We start from the raw sequence: 16,964 nt of genomic DNA on the forward strand, positions 1-16,964 counted from the left end.
TTTTGTGTGATTGAATGCATGCTCTGAGTCCTGGTCTTATTTATTGATCAGACACAAGGCTGCAGCTATTGATCATTTTCTGCATGTAAATCAGTCCATCAATGAATCAGTCAATCGATCGAGGTTTGTTCGATAAAATGTTAATAAAGACAAAAACCGATGCCAACGTGCCTGTTGGGAGTTTTAAAGCTTTTTTTGATAGAGACAGCTGCAGAGAGAGAGAGACAGAGACAGAGACAGAGAAAGAGCCACAGGTCGGGATTCGAACCCTGGGCTTCTGCAGCGAGGACTGAGCCTTCGCATACAGGGCGGCTCAGCTAAACACCGTCCCAACCTGTTGGGAGTTTTAAATGCCCAAAGTAACAATTTGAAATACTTTGTTTGTCCAACCAACAGTCTAAAATGGCTAAATTTGACATTTTAATAGAGAAAAATAGAAAATATTCACATCAGCTCAAAGCAGAAAATATTTTCCATTTTTGCTTGAAAAAAAAATGATGAATTGATTATCAAAATTGTTGCAGATTAATTTCTGTTGAATCAACCACTTAATTAACTGCTCTCAGACATGTTATTTAAATCTGACTCATGCGAACACTTGATTTAATACTTCAGTCAGGCAAAGGTCTTGTGAAGCTACTTGACAGATTGCAGAAGTTTATTTTTATACAGACACTTTATTTATTTTTGCACGTGATGATGTTCTGGACAAATGTTCGACGCCGAGCCGTCTCACTGCAGCAGCTCACGACTTTTAGCAGATGCACAGACGCTGGTTAAGTCTTTAGTCGGTTACGTCTCATCTGCACACCTGCACAAATACAGAGTGATGATACCCAGCATGAAAAAAAACATATAGCGCGAGATGCACATCTTCACGTCAGCACAGAGACACACACACACACACGCCCACTCATCCTGCCAACACCCACACACCTCACTGCCAAAAGGAAAGAAAAAAAAGACTCAGGGTTGAGGGAAATGACATGACTTAAAAAACAGCTTTTATCTGTTTTCTGCAAGAAGGGGCTGCCACTGGATAGCTGTCAGGGGGCTGCCTTTGAGTGGTTCCACCAGACTGAGTGTGTGCGTGTGCATGTATATAGCAATTACTCCCTGTGTGTGGAGTAGAATCAGCATGCTGAACGGACAGCACAAGGATCATTGTCGTGTTTGTGCACGCGCACTTGAATGTGCATAAGGGTGTGTGTGAAGAAGCCTTCCATCAGCCTTTAAAACGCACTGGGGGTCACACTCTGGGAATAAAACATGAGAGCAAAGGCAGAGGAGAGGGAGAATAAGGCGAGGGAGAAGAGGGCAGTGTGGAGGGGAGGTTAGGACCTTCATACTCCCTCTCTTCTACCCGTTCAAATTCTCCTGTCCTGGCTCACTCCCATCATTTCAGGAAGAAAGGGGCCAGTGCACTGACACTCAACAGAGAGTGTGAGAGTTGTCACAGAGCACTAACCTCAGCATCCCAGTAAAACTGAAAAAAAAGACCCAGGAATAGCAGTAACAGTTCAGTCAGCCCTGTCAAGTGAAGCACAGAGAGAACCCAGAGCTCTGAACTGCAGGTTACAGCGAGCAAACGGTTTCTCCTCTGCACCGCCTGGCTGCAGAAGACACACACATGTACTGCGCTAATTGGGATTTAAGCCATTATACCCGTTGCGTATTTAGTTCTAACAAGCAATTACATAATGCTCACCATCATCTCAAAACCAACTGAGTTGTAATGGAGCAATGATAAGCTCGGTGCTGAGATCGCCTTCTGTGCAGGCCAGTTAGACCAGACAGAGGATCAACCGGAAAGTTTCAAGCCAATGAATTTCATTTTTCCGAAGTAATGCTGAAATTTATCACGGCAGTGCTTTATCACTGCATGACTCAGTTTTTAAAAATGCTAATGTTGGCTGTGCAAAAGTTGCAGGACTCTTAATTAATCCTATTTCATTTTCACAGTTAGAATATAATTTTTTATTTAATCACCTCATGTCAGGTAAGTCAAATTTAATGTGGTGAACACTGTTGGTGCTGTGCTACACAGTATTATGTATTTAAGAGACAAACCCACTGAATTCTGGAGCAGAGTCCAGGACTTAAGCCACAACACACAACCCTGTGTAAACCACATCTCCCATGGTGCCTGATGGGAATGTTCCAACCATTCAAACAAAACCGAAGACCGAGGAAGAAAACAGAAATGTTAAGTGTTCTCCAGTCGTCGTTACATCACTGACAGCGAGTTTGATTTAGTCTCTTATTTGCAGTCATGCTTTCCGTTTGTTTTAAAAATGATCTTTCAGAGACTTGAAACATGCAACCTGAGGGAAGCTCCCTCCCCTTCTGTGAGTTGGCTGCAGGAAGCAACAACAAGCAAACACAGACGCTGTGAAAATGATCATTTAGATTTTTTTGTAGCTTCCTGCATTGAAGAAAAGGTTTCCGTTTGGCGGCCAGCCATCATAAATCTGTGCTTCTTTAAACTCACAAACAAGGAAACCATTTCTGAGCGGTCCCAGCTTACGACTGCGAGTGACACGTCCAAAAAATAACGACTAAATGTTCGCCCTGGCCAGTTTCAAGCATCTGCACATTGATTTTTTTCATACTGCGGCTGGCTGAAAGATGTGAAATCAATTAAAAAATGCATGGCAAGCTCTAAAAAGTCCATAAAACAGGAACAACAAACAACCAGTCCGGTGCTTTCACAGGGCCACAGTCCACTTGCATTTTTTTAATCTACACATAAAACTTTAATGAGATTTTACTGTCAGAGGGGAGAGCTCATTAGCATCCACAACATTGTTTTTACAAAAGTACAAAAATATATCTGCGATGAACTTTGGTGGATTTCATTTGGAGACACGTGGCGATTCATTTCAACCTTCTCTTGCTTTCAGTTGTTCCTTCCTCCATCCTCTCAGCCACGGTTTCATGCTATGAGTGATGTGCCAAACCACCTCATTAACACGCTCGCCTTCACGCCGCCTTTCATACAGGAGAAACGCTGTTTAACTTTTCAGCTCAAACATGGTCACTTTGTACATTAGCAGTCAGAAACCCAGACGCTTATAGCTTAGACACCCACAGGGTCAAGAGAAACGGCATGCTGGGTAGAGGAGAGGACACACATGGAAGAGCAGCGCACATCTCATTAGCAACCGTTTCTCTCCGTCCAGCCAAGAAACCGGGCAGCCGGTCTGCCACCCATCAGGACGCTGGCTTTCTGGGAGACGAGGAGAGATGAAACATTTCACTTCCATCCTTAGATGCATCCGTGGGGATTAAGAAATCATCCTCACATTTCGAAAAAGCCCAACGCCTGGAAATAGACTCTGGGATGAGGGGGCGGATAGGTCAGAGGCCCAGGCACATAAGTTATTTTCTATTTTCCAGTCCTAACTCCTTAGTTAATGGAGTTTTTTTGAGGTAAGCACAAACACCAAGGGGAGGACGGGTGTGTGTGCTGCTGGCTCAGTCAGTTCACCTTCTCAGCTATGGACTAAGGGGCCATTTTAAAATTTCATGCTGCAGTAGTGATGACAACAGGAAAAACAGGAATGCAGCTTTGCACAAGATTCTTACAGTTTTTGTGGATGATGATACCGGCGATACCTCACAGTCACAAAGAACACAGTGCATGATAAGTAGATGAAGTTGTAGTGGATAAGTAGATTAGTAGTAGAGTAGTAGCAGATAAGTAGATTACAAGAACGGAAAAGACCTTATTCAACATTTACCGAGTTCAAATCTATTTTAATTATCAACAAGGAAATGTTTGGAGCTCTGTAATTAATCAGCAGTTCATGTCTGACTCTGATTGGTTGGAGGATCCCTCTCAGAAAACAGCTCAGCCCTGACGGACCGGTTCCTTCACCACTCGTTCCAGCTTCTTCTCATACTGATGAGTCACATGACGTGTGGTTAAACCAAAAAGAACAATGTTTTCACGAGTTTGCACGAGGATGCAGATGCACGAGTGACACGAGGCGCATGATTAACAGTTGTAGTAATGTGAGTAAGAGATGTAACAGAACCGTGGATGAAAACATTGCATAATCTAAATTAAATGCTTTGCAAATGTTTTCTGAGTAATGAGAAACATGTTTGTCAGACCTCAAAGACACAATGTGCGAGAAACAGTGAATTAAATAAAAACTCTTGTTTGTGTACAGGAGAGCTCCACGAGCAGCTTTAATGAGCACGCTTCACCTTTGATTTGACTCGTTTGCCTGCTATGAAACGACTAAACTGCACTAGAACAAAGTGTTGCAGGTAAACTGCGATATGCCGGCATTTTGAAATATTGATGCTTTTTTTTTCCCTTCATATTTTGCATTTCATATTCCGATTTCAAGCCGCTTTGACAGACGCAGGGTGCACGCCCTCGGGACCTGTTCAGGGTGAGCGCTGCCTCTCGCTCGGTGCATGCATGCTGGGATAGACTCCAAGCCCCGCAGCCCTGAACTGGGTAAGCTGTTTAAAAAACGGATGGATATTCCAATTTCAATGTGGCAAACAGATTAACAGATTATTGCCATAATTGCCAAGCTCACAATAACACAGTCACTGCTTCTGTTAGCTACAGCTACGGTTTTCTTCAATGTCTCCAAGCTAATTTAATATTACTGGTCAACCAGTTTTCCTATAACTTGATCAACTTTCTGCAGCTTTACTCTCAGTTGGTGCTACACTGACTTGTAAATCAGGTGCATGGTGCCTCTCTGCACTCCGTACGTCTGTTCTTGCACTAACTAACTTAGTAACATTGGGATCTGGGTCGGCAGAAGTGCAAGTGCAGAAGACTAACCGCTAAGATAGTTTGCTCAGTCCTTGGGATCTTGAAGCACCGGGGTAGTGGTAGTGGAGTTTTGAAACACCGGAGGAGGAGGAGGTGTTTGTCAGGCCTGCGATGAGGAGGAGCCAGTTGGAGAATGCTGAAAGATAAGCCTGAGCTGGTGTAGTGCTAGAACCCGAGCCGGGCCGGCCAAAGTGGGCTGAGCAGCCTAAGCAGACATTGCAAAAAGAACGTTGATGGACGAAGCTAAGAGAACACAGAGGAGACACAGGTCCAGCTTTGAGCCAGTGAACTCGTGAGTAATATCAGCTGGCTGCTGTGTCTCGTGTTGTTGCACTGGTTTGATGGTCGGCTGTTAGCCTTGCACCAATTTCCAAAAATACCAGTCTTACATAATGTTGCTCTAACCAGAACATCCTTGTCTTTTTTAAAGTGGAAAAGCCTGTAAAGTCTGATCTTTTCAAACATTTCCTCCCATTGGTGGAACAAGAGTGCAGCTACAGTCTGGCTCTGTGACAGTTGACATCAGTAAATGAAAATTTTGAGCCACTGAAGAGAACTTTATGTCATTAATGATTTCTTGGGTTTGGACATGTGAGCCATTTAATCCCTGTGCCACTTGACTTTGATCCATTTCCAATAGATCAGTGTGAAAGGAGGAGAGAGAGAGAGAGAGAGAGAGAGAGAGAGAGAGAGAGAGAGCTTTGGTTTGGGTGTGCAGATCTTTTTCGGTCTGTCACAATAACTCACGTCCTCACCCATCACGCAGTCCGCCATGGTTTTGTTGCTGCAGCTAACAGAGGGAGCTTGTCATGAGATCACACACACACACACACACACACACACACACACACACACACAGTGCTGTACTCCCTTTTTTCAGCACTAAATGCTGCATGCTGGACGACGGTTATTGCGATATTACTCATGATTGCATTACTGGCACTCATTCCAAGAATCTGAATCATTTTAATCACTGATCACAAAGCTAAACAAACAGGCTTTTGTTTTGGGAACATTTGTGCAAAGACATCTGACTGCCACATTTACACCGAACCTTACGATGCCCGCAAAGATGTACGGTGGTTACAAGGATGACAGATGTTCGGTGGTAGCTATTTACAACAGCCTCACTAATCTGTTTTGCACTTTCATTTGGTCTAATTGGGGACGGCAGGCTGGATCAACTCTTACAAACACCGAGAAAAGAAACACGCAAAGATACTTCTGGCTGACTGACAGGTATGAGCACGCACCACAAAGCAGCATGAAAGAGGAAATAATGAAATGAGCTGTGAGAAGAAAGCCCACAAGGCCTATAGAGAAGCACCAGGCAATATCTCAAGTCATTTGACAATGATATACTATTAAAGAAGAAAATTGAAAACCGCTGCCTTTGAAAGAATTTTGTAATTCTATCATGCAAATGAAAACATCCATCGACGGTTGCCAAAAGACCGGATGTCTGGATCTGTCGGGAATACTGAATAGCTTCATGTCAAGCGAATATCAACCTTTTGTGTCAAAAAAAAAAAAAAAAACCCTCAATTTTAGATTCAGGTGAGAAAAAGTGCTGCATGATTTGTGTGAACAGAGAGCTGACCCCCAGCTATACATTAGAAACGGGAAGGTCAGGAGTTAAGAGGCTTTTTTTTTCCTCTCAGGAGCAGCAGTGTGGTGTCAGGACCGAGAAGAAAGGGGGATGACGAAGCTCTGCGCTGCAGCTGTCACACTGAATCTCTCAATCAACAGCTGAATTAGCGCGGGATACGGGAGCAATTAATCAGGTTTAACAGTGGCCACCGGGAAGAGGCGAGGGAGGGGAGCCTCCCTGTACATCTGTGCTTGTGTACCGTACAGGTGTGAGCTGACTTATAGGTAAATCCTGGGTAAATGAGGACAGAATGATTCACTAGACACCTCGAATATTGCCATGCGGTGTGAACGATGGGTTTGTCACCAGCCTGGGATGCATAATGCTGATTTCTGCCACGTGCATTTGTAATCTGGGGTTTAATGTCTGTGGAGAGGAGAAGCTCATCCAAAGCAACTCGAGCAGGTGAATCTCAGGTGCTCCACCCATTTAACACTGCAGCCCTGTAACATCATCAGACTCACGATGCAGTTATTCTTATAATAAAGAATGAAAATGGATGCTAGATATCATTTTTATTCCACATGCTCTTCTTCCCTGTCCAAACCTGCCTACATCACCCACAATGCAACTTGAACACTCACAATTTGGTTGAAGATTTGGGTGTTTCACAAGTAGCAGCCAATGTAGCCTTGAGTCACTAGCTTTAAGCAGAGATGACGCGGTGCTACAGAGGTCGGTTACGATCAGACTTCATATCGTCTGATTTTTTTTATTTTCAAACTTGTAGTCTACAGCAAGTACTGACACACAGCTTCACACGGCTCTCTCTGGAACAACAAGAGGCTTTATACAAGTCCCAGTAATACTCCCCAAGACATGTAAACAGACTCTGATGTGTGAAAAGTTCCCCTCTATGTTTTTTGGAGGAAAAGTATCATATGAAATGTAAGAGTTAGGACAAATGTCAGAGCTGGCTGTGTCAAAGTTTCTCTGGTGTTTTCATGTCAGTCCACACATTCAGTGACCTGCCACTGGAACAGAGAATATATCAGTGTCCTTGACTAAAGGCAGACAGGAACCCATGTCCCATTGTTAATTTAAAATGTAGACACGACCTGCTCACCAGTCTGTTTCCTGTCAGTCACTCGCAGGAAGACGTGGTCGTCTCCGCCAGGAAACAATCCCTGAAAAACACGCAGCCTGACAAACTTAATTGTCACGTCCATGTCTTTTTTTTCTTACACGTGGCTGCTTTGTTTGCCAGGACAGCCTTTCATCTGGAGCCAGGTTTGAAATAAGCGTGCAGCTTGTATATTAAAAAAATGACAAGAGTGATCTAATTACATATGGCAAGCATTTCAGTGTGATTGGGGGAAACGTACACTAGACGGAGGCGGTAGTAAATGGGCTGTAACTCTAAATGACACCGGTATTCTTTTTTTAATGTGCGTGTGACTCGCATAGAAATGTGCTGCTCGTGAACAGTAGTCGCTTGTGAGCGGGAGTAAAAGAGGAGAGATGTTAGTTTGCGTTATGCAAATGAGAAACAACGCTGTCAGAGCGCACGCAGTCGATCAAGACGATCGCTATCGACACGCACGCACGTGCACGTGCACCGAGGGGAGATGCAGTCAATTTGGAAGATGATATTGAAGGATGCAAGGACGCTGACAGAGGTGAGAGGAGGCCGACTGAGTTTAGCCTCGTTGCATTTTAACATTTCATCAATACAGACGCAGCCTCTCTCTGTCTCTGTCTCTGCTGACCTCCACAACCTGTTGCCAACAGTCTCCAGGCCACGCAGAGCAGGACAGTTATTTATGGACGGGGGAGCAGAGATAAATCGATGCTCTCTCTATTCTTTCTCGTGTCCATTTGCATTATTTCACTGAGGTGTTGGGTTTCTTCATTCACTCCAAGAGGACATTAAGTTTCTTCATGCTTTGTGCTGGGTTATGAAATTCAGATAAGGTAGAGCTGGTTAGTATTTTACAGTAGAGTACGAAAAGTCAAGTAGTTCTGGGGGGGGTCAAATGAAAGGCCAGAGAGCTGTCAAGGCAGGATGGTAAAAAGTTAAAGCATACGATAAATAACTTATTTCCCTGCATGGCTAATAATATCTGCTGCTAAAAGGTTTATAAAGGAAATGGGTTTAGGAATAGCAATACAGGCACATTTTGAAGACAATTGACAATGGCCTGGCCTTTCCAGAGCTACCACTTGAACCAAGAAAGGAAATTGACTTTTTATTTATTTTTTTCTACCTTACCGGCATCTGAGACATCTCCAGAAATGAAAAAGCTTTTACTTTACAACCACTCAGCTGAAGCAGAACAGGATGTGACTGACTCTGAAGCTAACAAATATCAACCTAAATGATGACACTCACTGTAGGGGTGGGTACACAATTGCCCTTGAACACAGCATCCTTTTGAGAACAACGCGGTGAAATACGAGGAGAATAGGAAGACCTGTACCGTCTAATCTACGACAACACCGCCGCATTAAATCCTACTTTGTTTTATGAAGCTGCTCATATTCAGTTTTTGTCCTCGTCGTGGTCTGAGTTGAGTTTTTGCGTCCGGCTCTCGTCATTTCAGAGTCTGTCAGTGAGTACAAACACAGATGATGAGCTGGAAGTGCAAAGTCTCAAATTTATGCGACGGCATTAATTTTAAAAAGGTGGCTGTAAAAGTTAAACACTAAAATGAGAAGTGGTTTGATGACTGCGTCTTGTTTTGAATGTCAATGATACTTTTAATATTCAGAGCTAATCACCTTGTAAATCACTCTGTTCCACCCAGTGTGATTTTCACTGCAGTTATTATCGATGTAGTTCAGGCTTTTTAAAAACTCCGTCTGCAGAACGAATCTCCAGCCTTCAAGATACAAGTGAAGCAAACAATATTACCGTGGTTATTAATTGCCCACATGGGTACAAGAGGAAATGTCATCAAGTCACGTCACAGCCTGACCCACCGCTGCACTCCCACACAGACGGTGAAAGCAATTTCCATTTTGTCACCAGCAAGACTATATCTGGAGAGGAAACAGTGACCGAACAGGAGGAGAGGATGGACGCTGCTGCTCTCGCCTTGGTCTGTGGAACAGGCGAGCTCAGGACGGACTGGGACAGAGACAGCGTAGGGACGCTTGTCTAAACATTTTCACACTTTCAAATTCAAGCCCCCCCCTCTCCCTCTCTCTCTTTTTCCCTCTCTTTCTCTTACCCCCCCCTTACTTCCCTCTCTTTCTAAACAATGAGGCCTAGAAGAACTGAGAGCAGCAGAGTGGACGGAGGGAGGCAGAGAGAGGAGGAGGATGGGGGGTGTACTGGCACCCTTTTTAATTCCACCAAAAGCTGTTCCAACAAAAGGTCCCCCGCTCGGGAGCCGCCACAGAGCGGCAGCCAGCCAGGCCCGGCTGAAAAATAGGGTCGTGAGCAAAAGAATGAGAGCGAAGGAGAGAGCAACAGAGAATAAGACTGAGGGAGAAAGAACGGCTGAATAAAAGAACGGGAAAATGAAAGTTTTCTTTACTCTGCATGGTGCTAAAAGTCAAACTAGGGAGGGTGGCCGCATTGATCGTGTGTGTGTGTGTGTGTGTGTGTGTGGAGGGAGAGAAAGCTCGTGTGTGATCTGCAAAGGCATTCATGACGCAGTGAAAGCTGAAAAACCTTCCTCTGGCCATCCTTGGACCGGCTCCATTGTGATTCATGGCCCCGTTCCTGTTACAACTCTCTGTAATCTCTCTTCCCACTGACACCTGTTTGCTGAGGAATCACTAAGGAATGCCAAGGTGTTAGCCATGATACGGTTTATTTCTAGAAATGTGATCGGGAATTTGCTTAGTAACCGGTTTCCTCTGTAGTGGAATGAAAAGAGAAAAAAAAATAAAATAAAAAATGCTGACCTCGTGCACACACATGCTCGCCGGGTCTTGGCAGGCGGACTGATGAATAAAAACCTGATTCCTGGACTCTCTGCGGACTGAAGGAGCTTCTTACAGCAGAGTCCACGCTCCTCCACCTAATTACCAGCCTCTTTTAAAAAGGTCCAACAAAGACATACACACACCACACATGGTTGCACAACAAAAGGGATGTGAAATTGTCTCATCCACAAAAGCCGTATCCATGACAACCTGTTCCCAATCTCTGAGAGTGACCGACCTCTACCTCTGGCCGTAAGATGCTGCAATGGGGAATTTTAGGAAAGGGGAGCATAAAAACTTCTTTGATTGGACAAGAACAAACCAGCAGCATTATGCAAGACCCTGCAATACACAGCAAGTCCAACGCTCATTAGCCTGCAAGGAATGCTGAGAAGTTATTAACATTTTAATGGTTGATCAATAAGAAAAATGGAAGCTTAAACAAACAAATCATGATATATGTGACGCAACACCATGTGCATGTTAATTAGAGAGATTCATCTTGTACTTTTCCAGGTGAGAATCACCACCACACGTGACAGCGCAGACAATGACAAACCAACCGGCCACAACACTAACAGCCCCGAGCATTACCATGCAGTTTGTCTTTGTGTGTGTGAGTCATTAATACTCTCTCAATGAGCACCAGCGCTCTGCTCTCGAGGGGATGATTATCACCCCATGCTTCACCGGCAGGAACCATTGACATTTGAATCCGGGGGACCAACGCGCCTTAAACTGCAGGTCAGGAGCCAGAAGGGATCATCTCTGGTCCCCCCACGTGACAGCGGCTTGTTGTTTTAATATCGGGTGTCTCAGATTAAGAGGCTCATTACTTCATGATTATATTAAATAAGCATCATTACATTCAGCTTGGATGGCTTGTACCTCTTTTAGCCTTGCTACTGTGTGTACAGCACTCTAACTCTTCAGGAAAATACACTTTGCAGAGCTCCTTATAAACAAGCTCACAACAACAACAAAAGAAATAAAAAGGCTCTATGCTAAAACATGTCATTAAGCCCCTACAAATAGTCTCTTTGCGAAGCATCCAGCTGCTTAACACGTCATTGACATTTCAACCCGGCGATGATACCTATGATCAGCTCTGAAGGCAACAATGACAACCCCTCCCTCAGCCCTCTCCTCGCACACATAAGATCACTTCTCCTGAGACACACTCCTTGACATTTAGTCTATCTGCCATCAGCCACAATGGGACTGGGCTCTCTTCACCACAGACTGGTTCTTTTGAAGATGGTGGAGACTCCGAATTATTTTTTTATCCCCGCGGTCAGGAGACTGTGCAGGGTTAAAATAGGATTCATGCAAAGAGAGAACACGCTGTTTGTTGAACTGAGAAAATGACTGGCATTTTTATTCAAACTGCCCTTTGCTTTTGAAATAACAGAAGATTTTCAGCCTCTGGGCTTGTTCTAATAATTAATTAGCTAAAACATCCAGCAAAGAGAAAAATTCAAACAGGCAAACTGGCAGCAGTGGGCAGCTCACAGATGCATGTCATGAACCTGCGTGTTTAGATTCTGGGTTTTATAATTATAGCAGGAAAATTGAATGGTTCTCTGGATTTTTCATTTAAAATGCAACATAAGCTACACCTGTGGATATTAATTACAATAAAATATGTCATTTTCCCTTCCACCCCACCAGTGGGACACTAAAGCAGATGGTTGTTTGCAGCCAATGGCTGCTTCCAATGCTTCTTCATCAACCTTCTCCTGCACTGGCTCCCAGATGGAAGAAGCCCAACACAGATCCATACCAGAGCTGCTGCACAAATATGTAAACAACAAACAGCAACATGGCGCAACGCGAGGCAGACGATGAGTCATTAATAAGAGCTCTCGATAATCAGGCCGCGGAGCTCTCAGGGTGATAATCATCGGCCGCCTGCTCTCCAAGTGATAAGCTAATCAGCCCTTCGTCTGCACCGAGCCGTCGAGGGGACTCATCATCATTGACATTTTAGCACCGGATCGGGCCTATAGAGACCGACTCAGGAGGGGGTGGAGGGCACCTGAAGTGACTTAATTATCATTTCTGTGGAATGATATCCTCTCAGCTCTATTTTGTCTGCTTTACTGAAGGTTAACGCAGCTCTTTAAACTTCACGCTGCCCCTTCTTCACATCGATTGTTGTATTTTCCTCATAATTAAAAAACACCCAGAGACCATTCATCTACAAACACCAGCCGGACTTGAACTGCTCAAAAAAAATACCTTTCATATGCCGGGATAATCTTGGAAATATCAAGCTTCTAATTTTGCATTCAGTGTCACTACCTCACTGGCTAAGTAGCTGAAACGCCAGTGTGGAGGTTTTCCCTCTGAGAAGGCAGTTGTGTTGTTGCACGTTCAAATTAATTCATAACCTGTGGGGATACTGCCATGACAATGTGACAGCTTTTCAACAATACAGGCCTGATGTAGCAGAGTCTCAGCTGAGTCTGAATCTGTCATCCCCACGCCGACCTGTGCTGCACGGCTCACAGCACCGAGGGTTCTCGAGCGCCACGGTTTCTCATTTTTGGGTCGTCACGCTGGGGTTTTCCTGTTCTCGTGGCTCACCAATTATACACAGAGAGAAAGAATGCCATCACAAAGGAAATCCCAATCAAGGTTAAATCGTCCTCCTGCCTTGTACGCTCAGTCAAAGTCATCTATTATCACCTATCATGCAACAGATGCTACAACAAAATGCAAAGCGCCGGCTCGGAGGCTCGGGGCCTTGAAATAACCTGCCCTCCCATTTGCCTTGATCTCAGAGGAATGTCTCCAAGGCGAGTCAACGCACAAGACGACATATCTCCCAGCTCCATAATGACCCATCTTCCTTTTTCCTTGGTGACAATTTGGGGACAGCTCTGACAGATGATACTAGTTACACCCAGGTGAAAACAACAGGCTGACAGATTCATGCTGACGGAGCGGGTTCACAGATTCTTAGACCGATCACTGTAGCCTGACTGCCTGCTGTTATGAATTTTGTAGTCGGTCCCGGTCGGGGGAAAAATAAAACTCTGGAAATTGTTTCTGTTGGGAGTTAGAGCATGTCTGTGTTACTCAGCGATGCATTTCAGTGATGTTATGATAGCTCGTGGCGATGGTTATTTCCATATCTATCACTGTAATGTTCTTATAGGGACATAAAGTGTTGCTATGGCAATCACTGGCACGTTTATTGATGCCTCTTTTTTGGTTTACGATGTGATATATCAAATAATCGCGTGCATTAGTGAGTTCAGAGTACTCTTATTTGTGGTAACTTGTTGAGTAACAGTACTCAGCTGCCACATAGTGCTGCAACACAGGCTTGTGTACAGTTTCCATTCTGTGCTGCTTTAAATAAGTAACCTGAATGGCATGAATGTTGGTATTTTTATCTCTTACGGTATCGGTATAATGTTCATAGTATCTTGCATAGCGCTTGCATCACTTGACAGTAAGTCCACAGTACAGATCAACTAATATCACAGGGCTGTTAGGATCGGTCCACATCAGCTCAGCACAGACACATCTGGCAGGTATGTAAACAACAGCTGACGTCATTTTCAGACTTTTCTTTTTTGTCCATTGTGTTTTCATGGATTGTGCTCATGCAGCTTTAATGTTAAGTAGTGCCCTCTTATCTTTGCTGCTGCTGCTGCTGCTGCTGCTGTCATTTATGAGGAGTAATTTGTTCAACTTTGGAAGAGCCTGCCTCAGCACATCCCTTTAATTAACACAACTTTAAAGGATTATTTCAATTAAAATGGGACTGTGTGTATAAAAGGAAAAGTATATCAGCCATGTCAGCACTGGTCTCAAAAATCCACCAGGATCTATAACCTCAGAATTCATTACAATACCTTTATATTTCCACAGCATCTGCATCTAACTGTTGGATCACCGTTGTGAATATTCATTAAGGGCTCTCAGGAATCACTGTTGAAGGGCCACTGAAGAAAAGAGCAAGGACCGGGCACGTCTCATTTCTGCTGAGCCCGGGTTTCCCCATCACCACCCTGTTGCTCTGCAGAACAAGGAGCGATTCCTGCCATTATTTTAATGGTTAGTAATCAGACACGCGGCTGTGATCGCGCCCCATTTCCCCGCATGAGACACTTTCCAGCAGGTAAACACAGATTACAGGTTGGCCGTGTTGGAAGGGTTTGTAGCGGCTCAGAGGGGATTAGGTTTCCCTGAACACAGTCACCTGCAGACTGGAGCTGCGAGGAATTAGAACAAAAACCACGAACCAGGAGAGCCACACCTCGCGTTCTCGTGGCGTATCCAAACCACGCACCTATCCGGCGGTTTATGATCCGACAATAAACTTTTACTGCATTTCTCACGGTCCGACAGAAACCTCCAGAGAGGACACAAGGACGCGACACAGTGAAAGCACGCAGCAGTCCCAGTGCGCGGGAGGTGCGGCTGGAAGTGCTCAGGCTTCCCCGCATTCAGAGCCCGGAGAGACGGCTTTGGCGGTGATTTGAACACGGATCGAGTCGTCTTACCTTGGGCTGCGAGGAGGATCGCTGCTGCCGCCACCAGCCAGGTGTTTCTCACCGGAGAAACCGGACAGCGCGCCGCGTAATCTCTCGCCATTCTTCTACGGAGGAGACAAGGTGGACGTAAATATCCACAACAGCGCTGTGTGGGGCAACCGGGCTCCAGATTATTCCTTCTCCGAAACTTCGAGCTCAGTTCAGACTGCCTGCGTTGAAATCAGCCAAGTTGCGGCTTCTCTTCCCTCTTGTCTCTGTGTATGTGTCCCCGCTCTCTAACCTGGACTGTTTAGTTTCTCTCTCTCTCCCTCCCTCTCTCTCTCTCTTCCTTTCAGTCTGTTAATGACAGGAAGAGTCGAACCCCTCCCTGTGTGGGCCGGCCGCAGTGCGCACAGGTAGCCCGCGGCTGATGGTGCGTCTTGGTCACGGCGAGAGGAGCGAAATGGAAACGAAAAAAAAAGTGTGGACGGAGAGTGTGTCTGTGTGTGTGTGTGTGTGTGTGTGTGTGTGTGTGTGTGATGCGGAGAGCTGAGTGGGGAATATCGGAGTGATGTCAGCAGAGCGTCACCAAGAGGACTTCAGCCGTAATACTGAGCCCGCACAGCTCCAGCTGCACAGCCCGACTGTGGAGCAGTGCAAAGTAAAGGGCTGCAATAAACACATAAACACACACACACACACACACACCCGCATACCTGTGCTCGACACACTCAGGGTGTGTTCTGCTGACACCTGCCGCTCCTTTGTGTGATTATATGACAAATAAACTGACCTGAGTTCATTTATTCAGATACTTTACATGAGGTACTTGTACTTCATTTGAATATTTCCATTTGATGCCATTTTATACTTGTACTCCATTATATCACATTACAAATGGACTGCATTCATTTTAAAGTGACAGGCTGACTTTTTATTTTTAGACTCATACAATATGATCAGTACAAAAGAAACGTCCTCATTATACAGACTCCATGAATAGTATATTATTGAATTTTAAGTATGGATGCATTGAATGTGTAAGAGTCATTTAATCATTCAACCAATCAATGAATTGACTGATTGATTGATTTAGTAAATACTAAAGAAGAAAAACAGGAAGTAACTTTATTGATCCCTAAATGAGGAAATACTTTTTTCAATCATGTTTACATACAGGCCAGAAATACAAACACACACACAAACACACAAACACACACACACACACACACACACACACACACACACAAAAATGCAAATGTGCAGCAGCAGGCATGAGAAGCAGTGGAAGCTGTTCAGAGTTTGGTACTTCAAGGGCACCTTAGCAGTGCCCAGGAGGTGACCCGGCACCAGTCCACCCTCCATGCTGGTCCATGCTGGTCCATGCTGAACTCGGATCGACCACCCTCTGTGTATTGCCACCGTTCAACTAAAGCTGTCAGATAACTCCAATGAAATTAGTAGTCACCTCCCAAATGTACCGGAGTATAAAGGAGCATGAGATCTTCTTGCCTTACTTTCCACCAATGATATCAAATATGATGCATGTTAAAAAATGTAACTAACCGAACATGGCATGGCTACATTATCCACCAGCTACAACCTTAAAATGCTGCTCAGACATTAATGCAACCGTAATAGTAATAATTAAAGAAGATGATAAATAATAACTGCAGTCCTCGGGTGACGTTTTTCTGCAGAACTTTCAGTTTTGATACTTTAAGAACATTTTGCTGGTAAGACATTAACTTTTGCATTTTGATTTTACCTTTGCTTCAGTAAAACATCTGGATATTTCTTCCACCACTGATGGCAGCAATGTGTGGCCGTTAATCATGCAGTCAAAACTGCACCACGGGGATCACCGGTGATTGTTTGAATCCTGACCAAAAATTGCTTACTCTGTCTGATCAGCAGCCAAAAAATCTTTTATATTATTTATCAAAATCAAAGCAATGATGTGTTGGCAAATGGTTACTGAAACTTTTCATCATTTATCAGAATAACAATTGATTTCTGTCCACCGACTAAATGATTAATTAAGTGCATATGTCAGACCTATAACTGTAACTATGTATAAGAGTGGAAACCTGCTCTTAAAGATCAGTGTGACCTTGTGTGAGAGTCTGCGAACACCATACCA

The 16,964-nt window shown here is 44.4% G+C and overlaps 1 protein-coding gene across 4 annotated transcripts in view; it reads right to left on the reverse strand.

The window, feature by feature from the left end:
* The window catches only part of pvrl2l (PVR cell adhesion molecule related 2 like), a 250,335-nt gene extending 234,755 nt beyond the window's left edge, over positions 1–15,580 (reverse strand). For 2 of the 4 annotated variants that reach the window (XM_027286635.1, XM_019270775.2), the window contains exon 1: positions 14,852–15,580. In XM_027286635.1, the coding sequence (XP_027142436.1) occupies positions 14,852–14,942 (91 nt within the window). In that variant the 5' untranslated portion in view covers positions 14,943–15,580. The remainder of the gene's footprint in view (positions 1–14,851) is intronic. The other 2 variants (XM_019270776.2, XM_010743455.3) reach the window with 2 other exon arrangements.
* Between the last annotated feature and the right edge of the window lie 1,384 nt (positions 15,581–16,964).

The sequence above is a fragment of the Larimichthys crocea genome, chromosome XIII (assembly GCF_000972845.2).
Source record: "Larimichthys crocea isolate SSNF chromosome XIII, L_crocea_2.0, whole genome shotgun sequence".
NCBI lineage: Eukaryota > Metazoa > Chordata > Actinopteri > Sciaenidae > Larimichthys > Larimichthys crocea.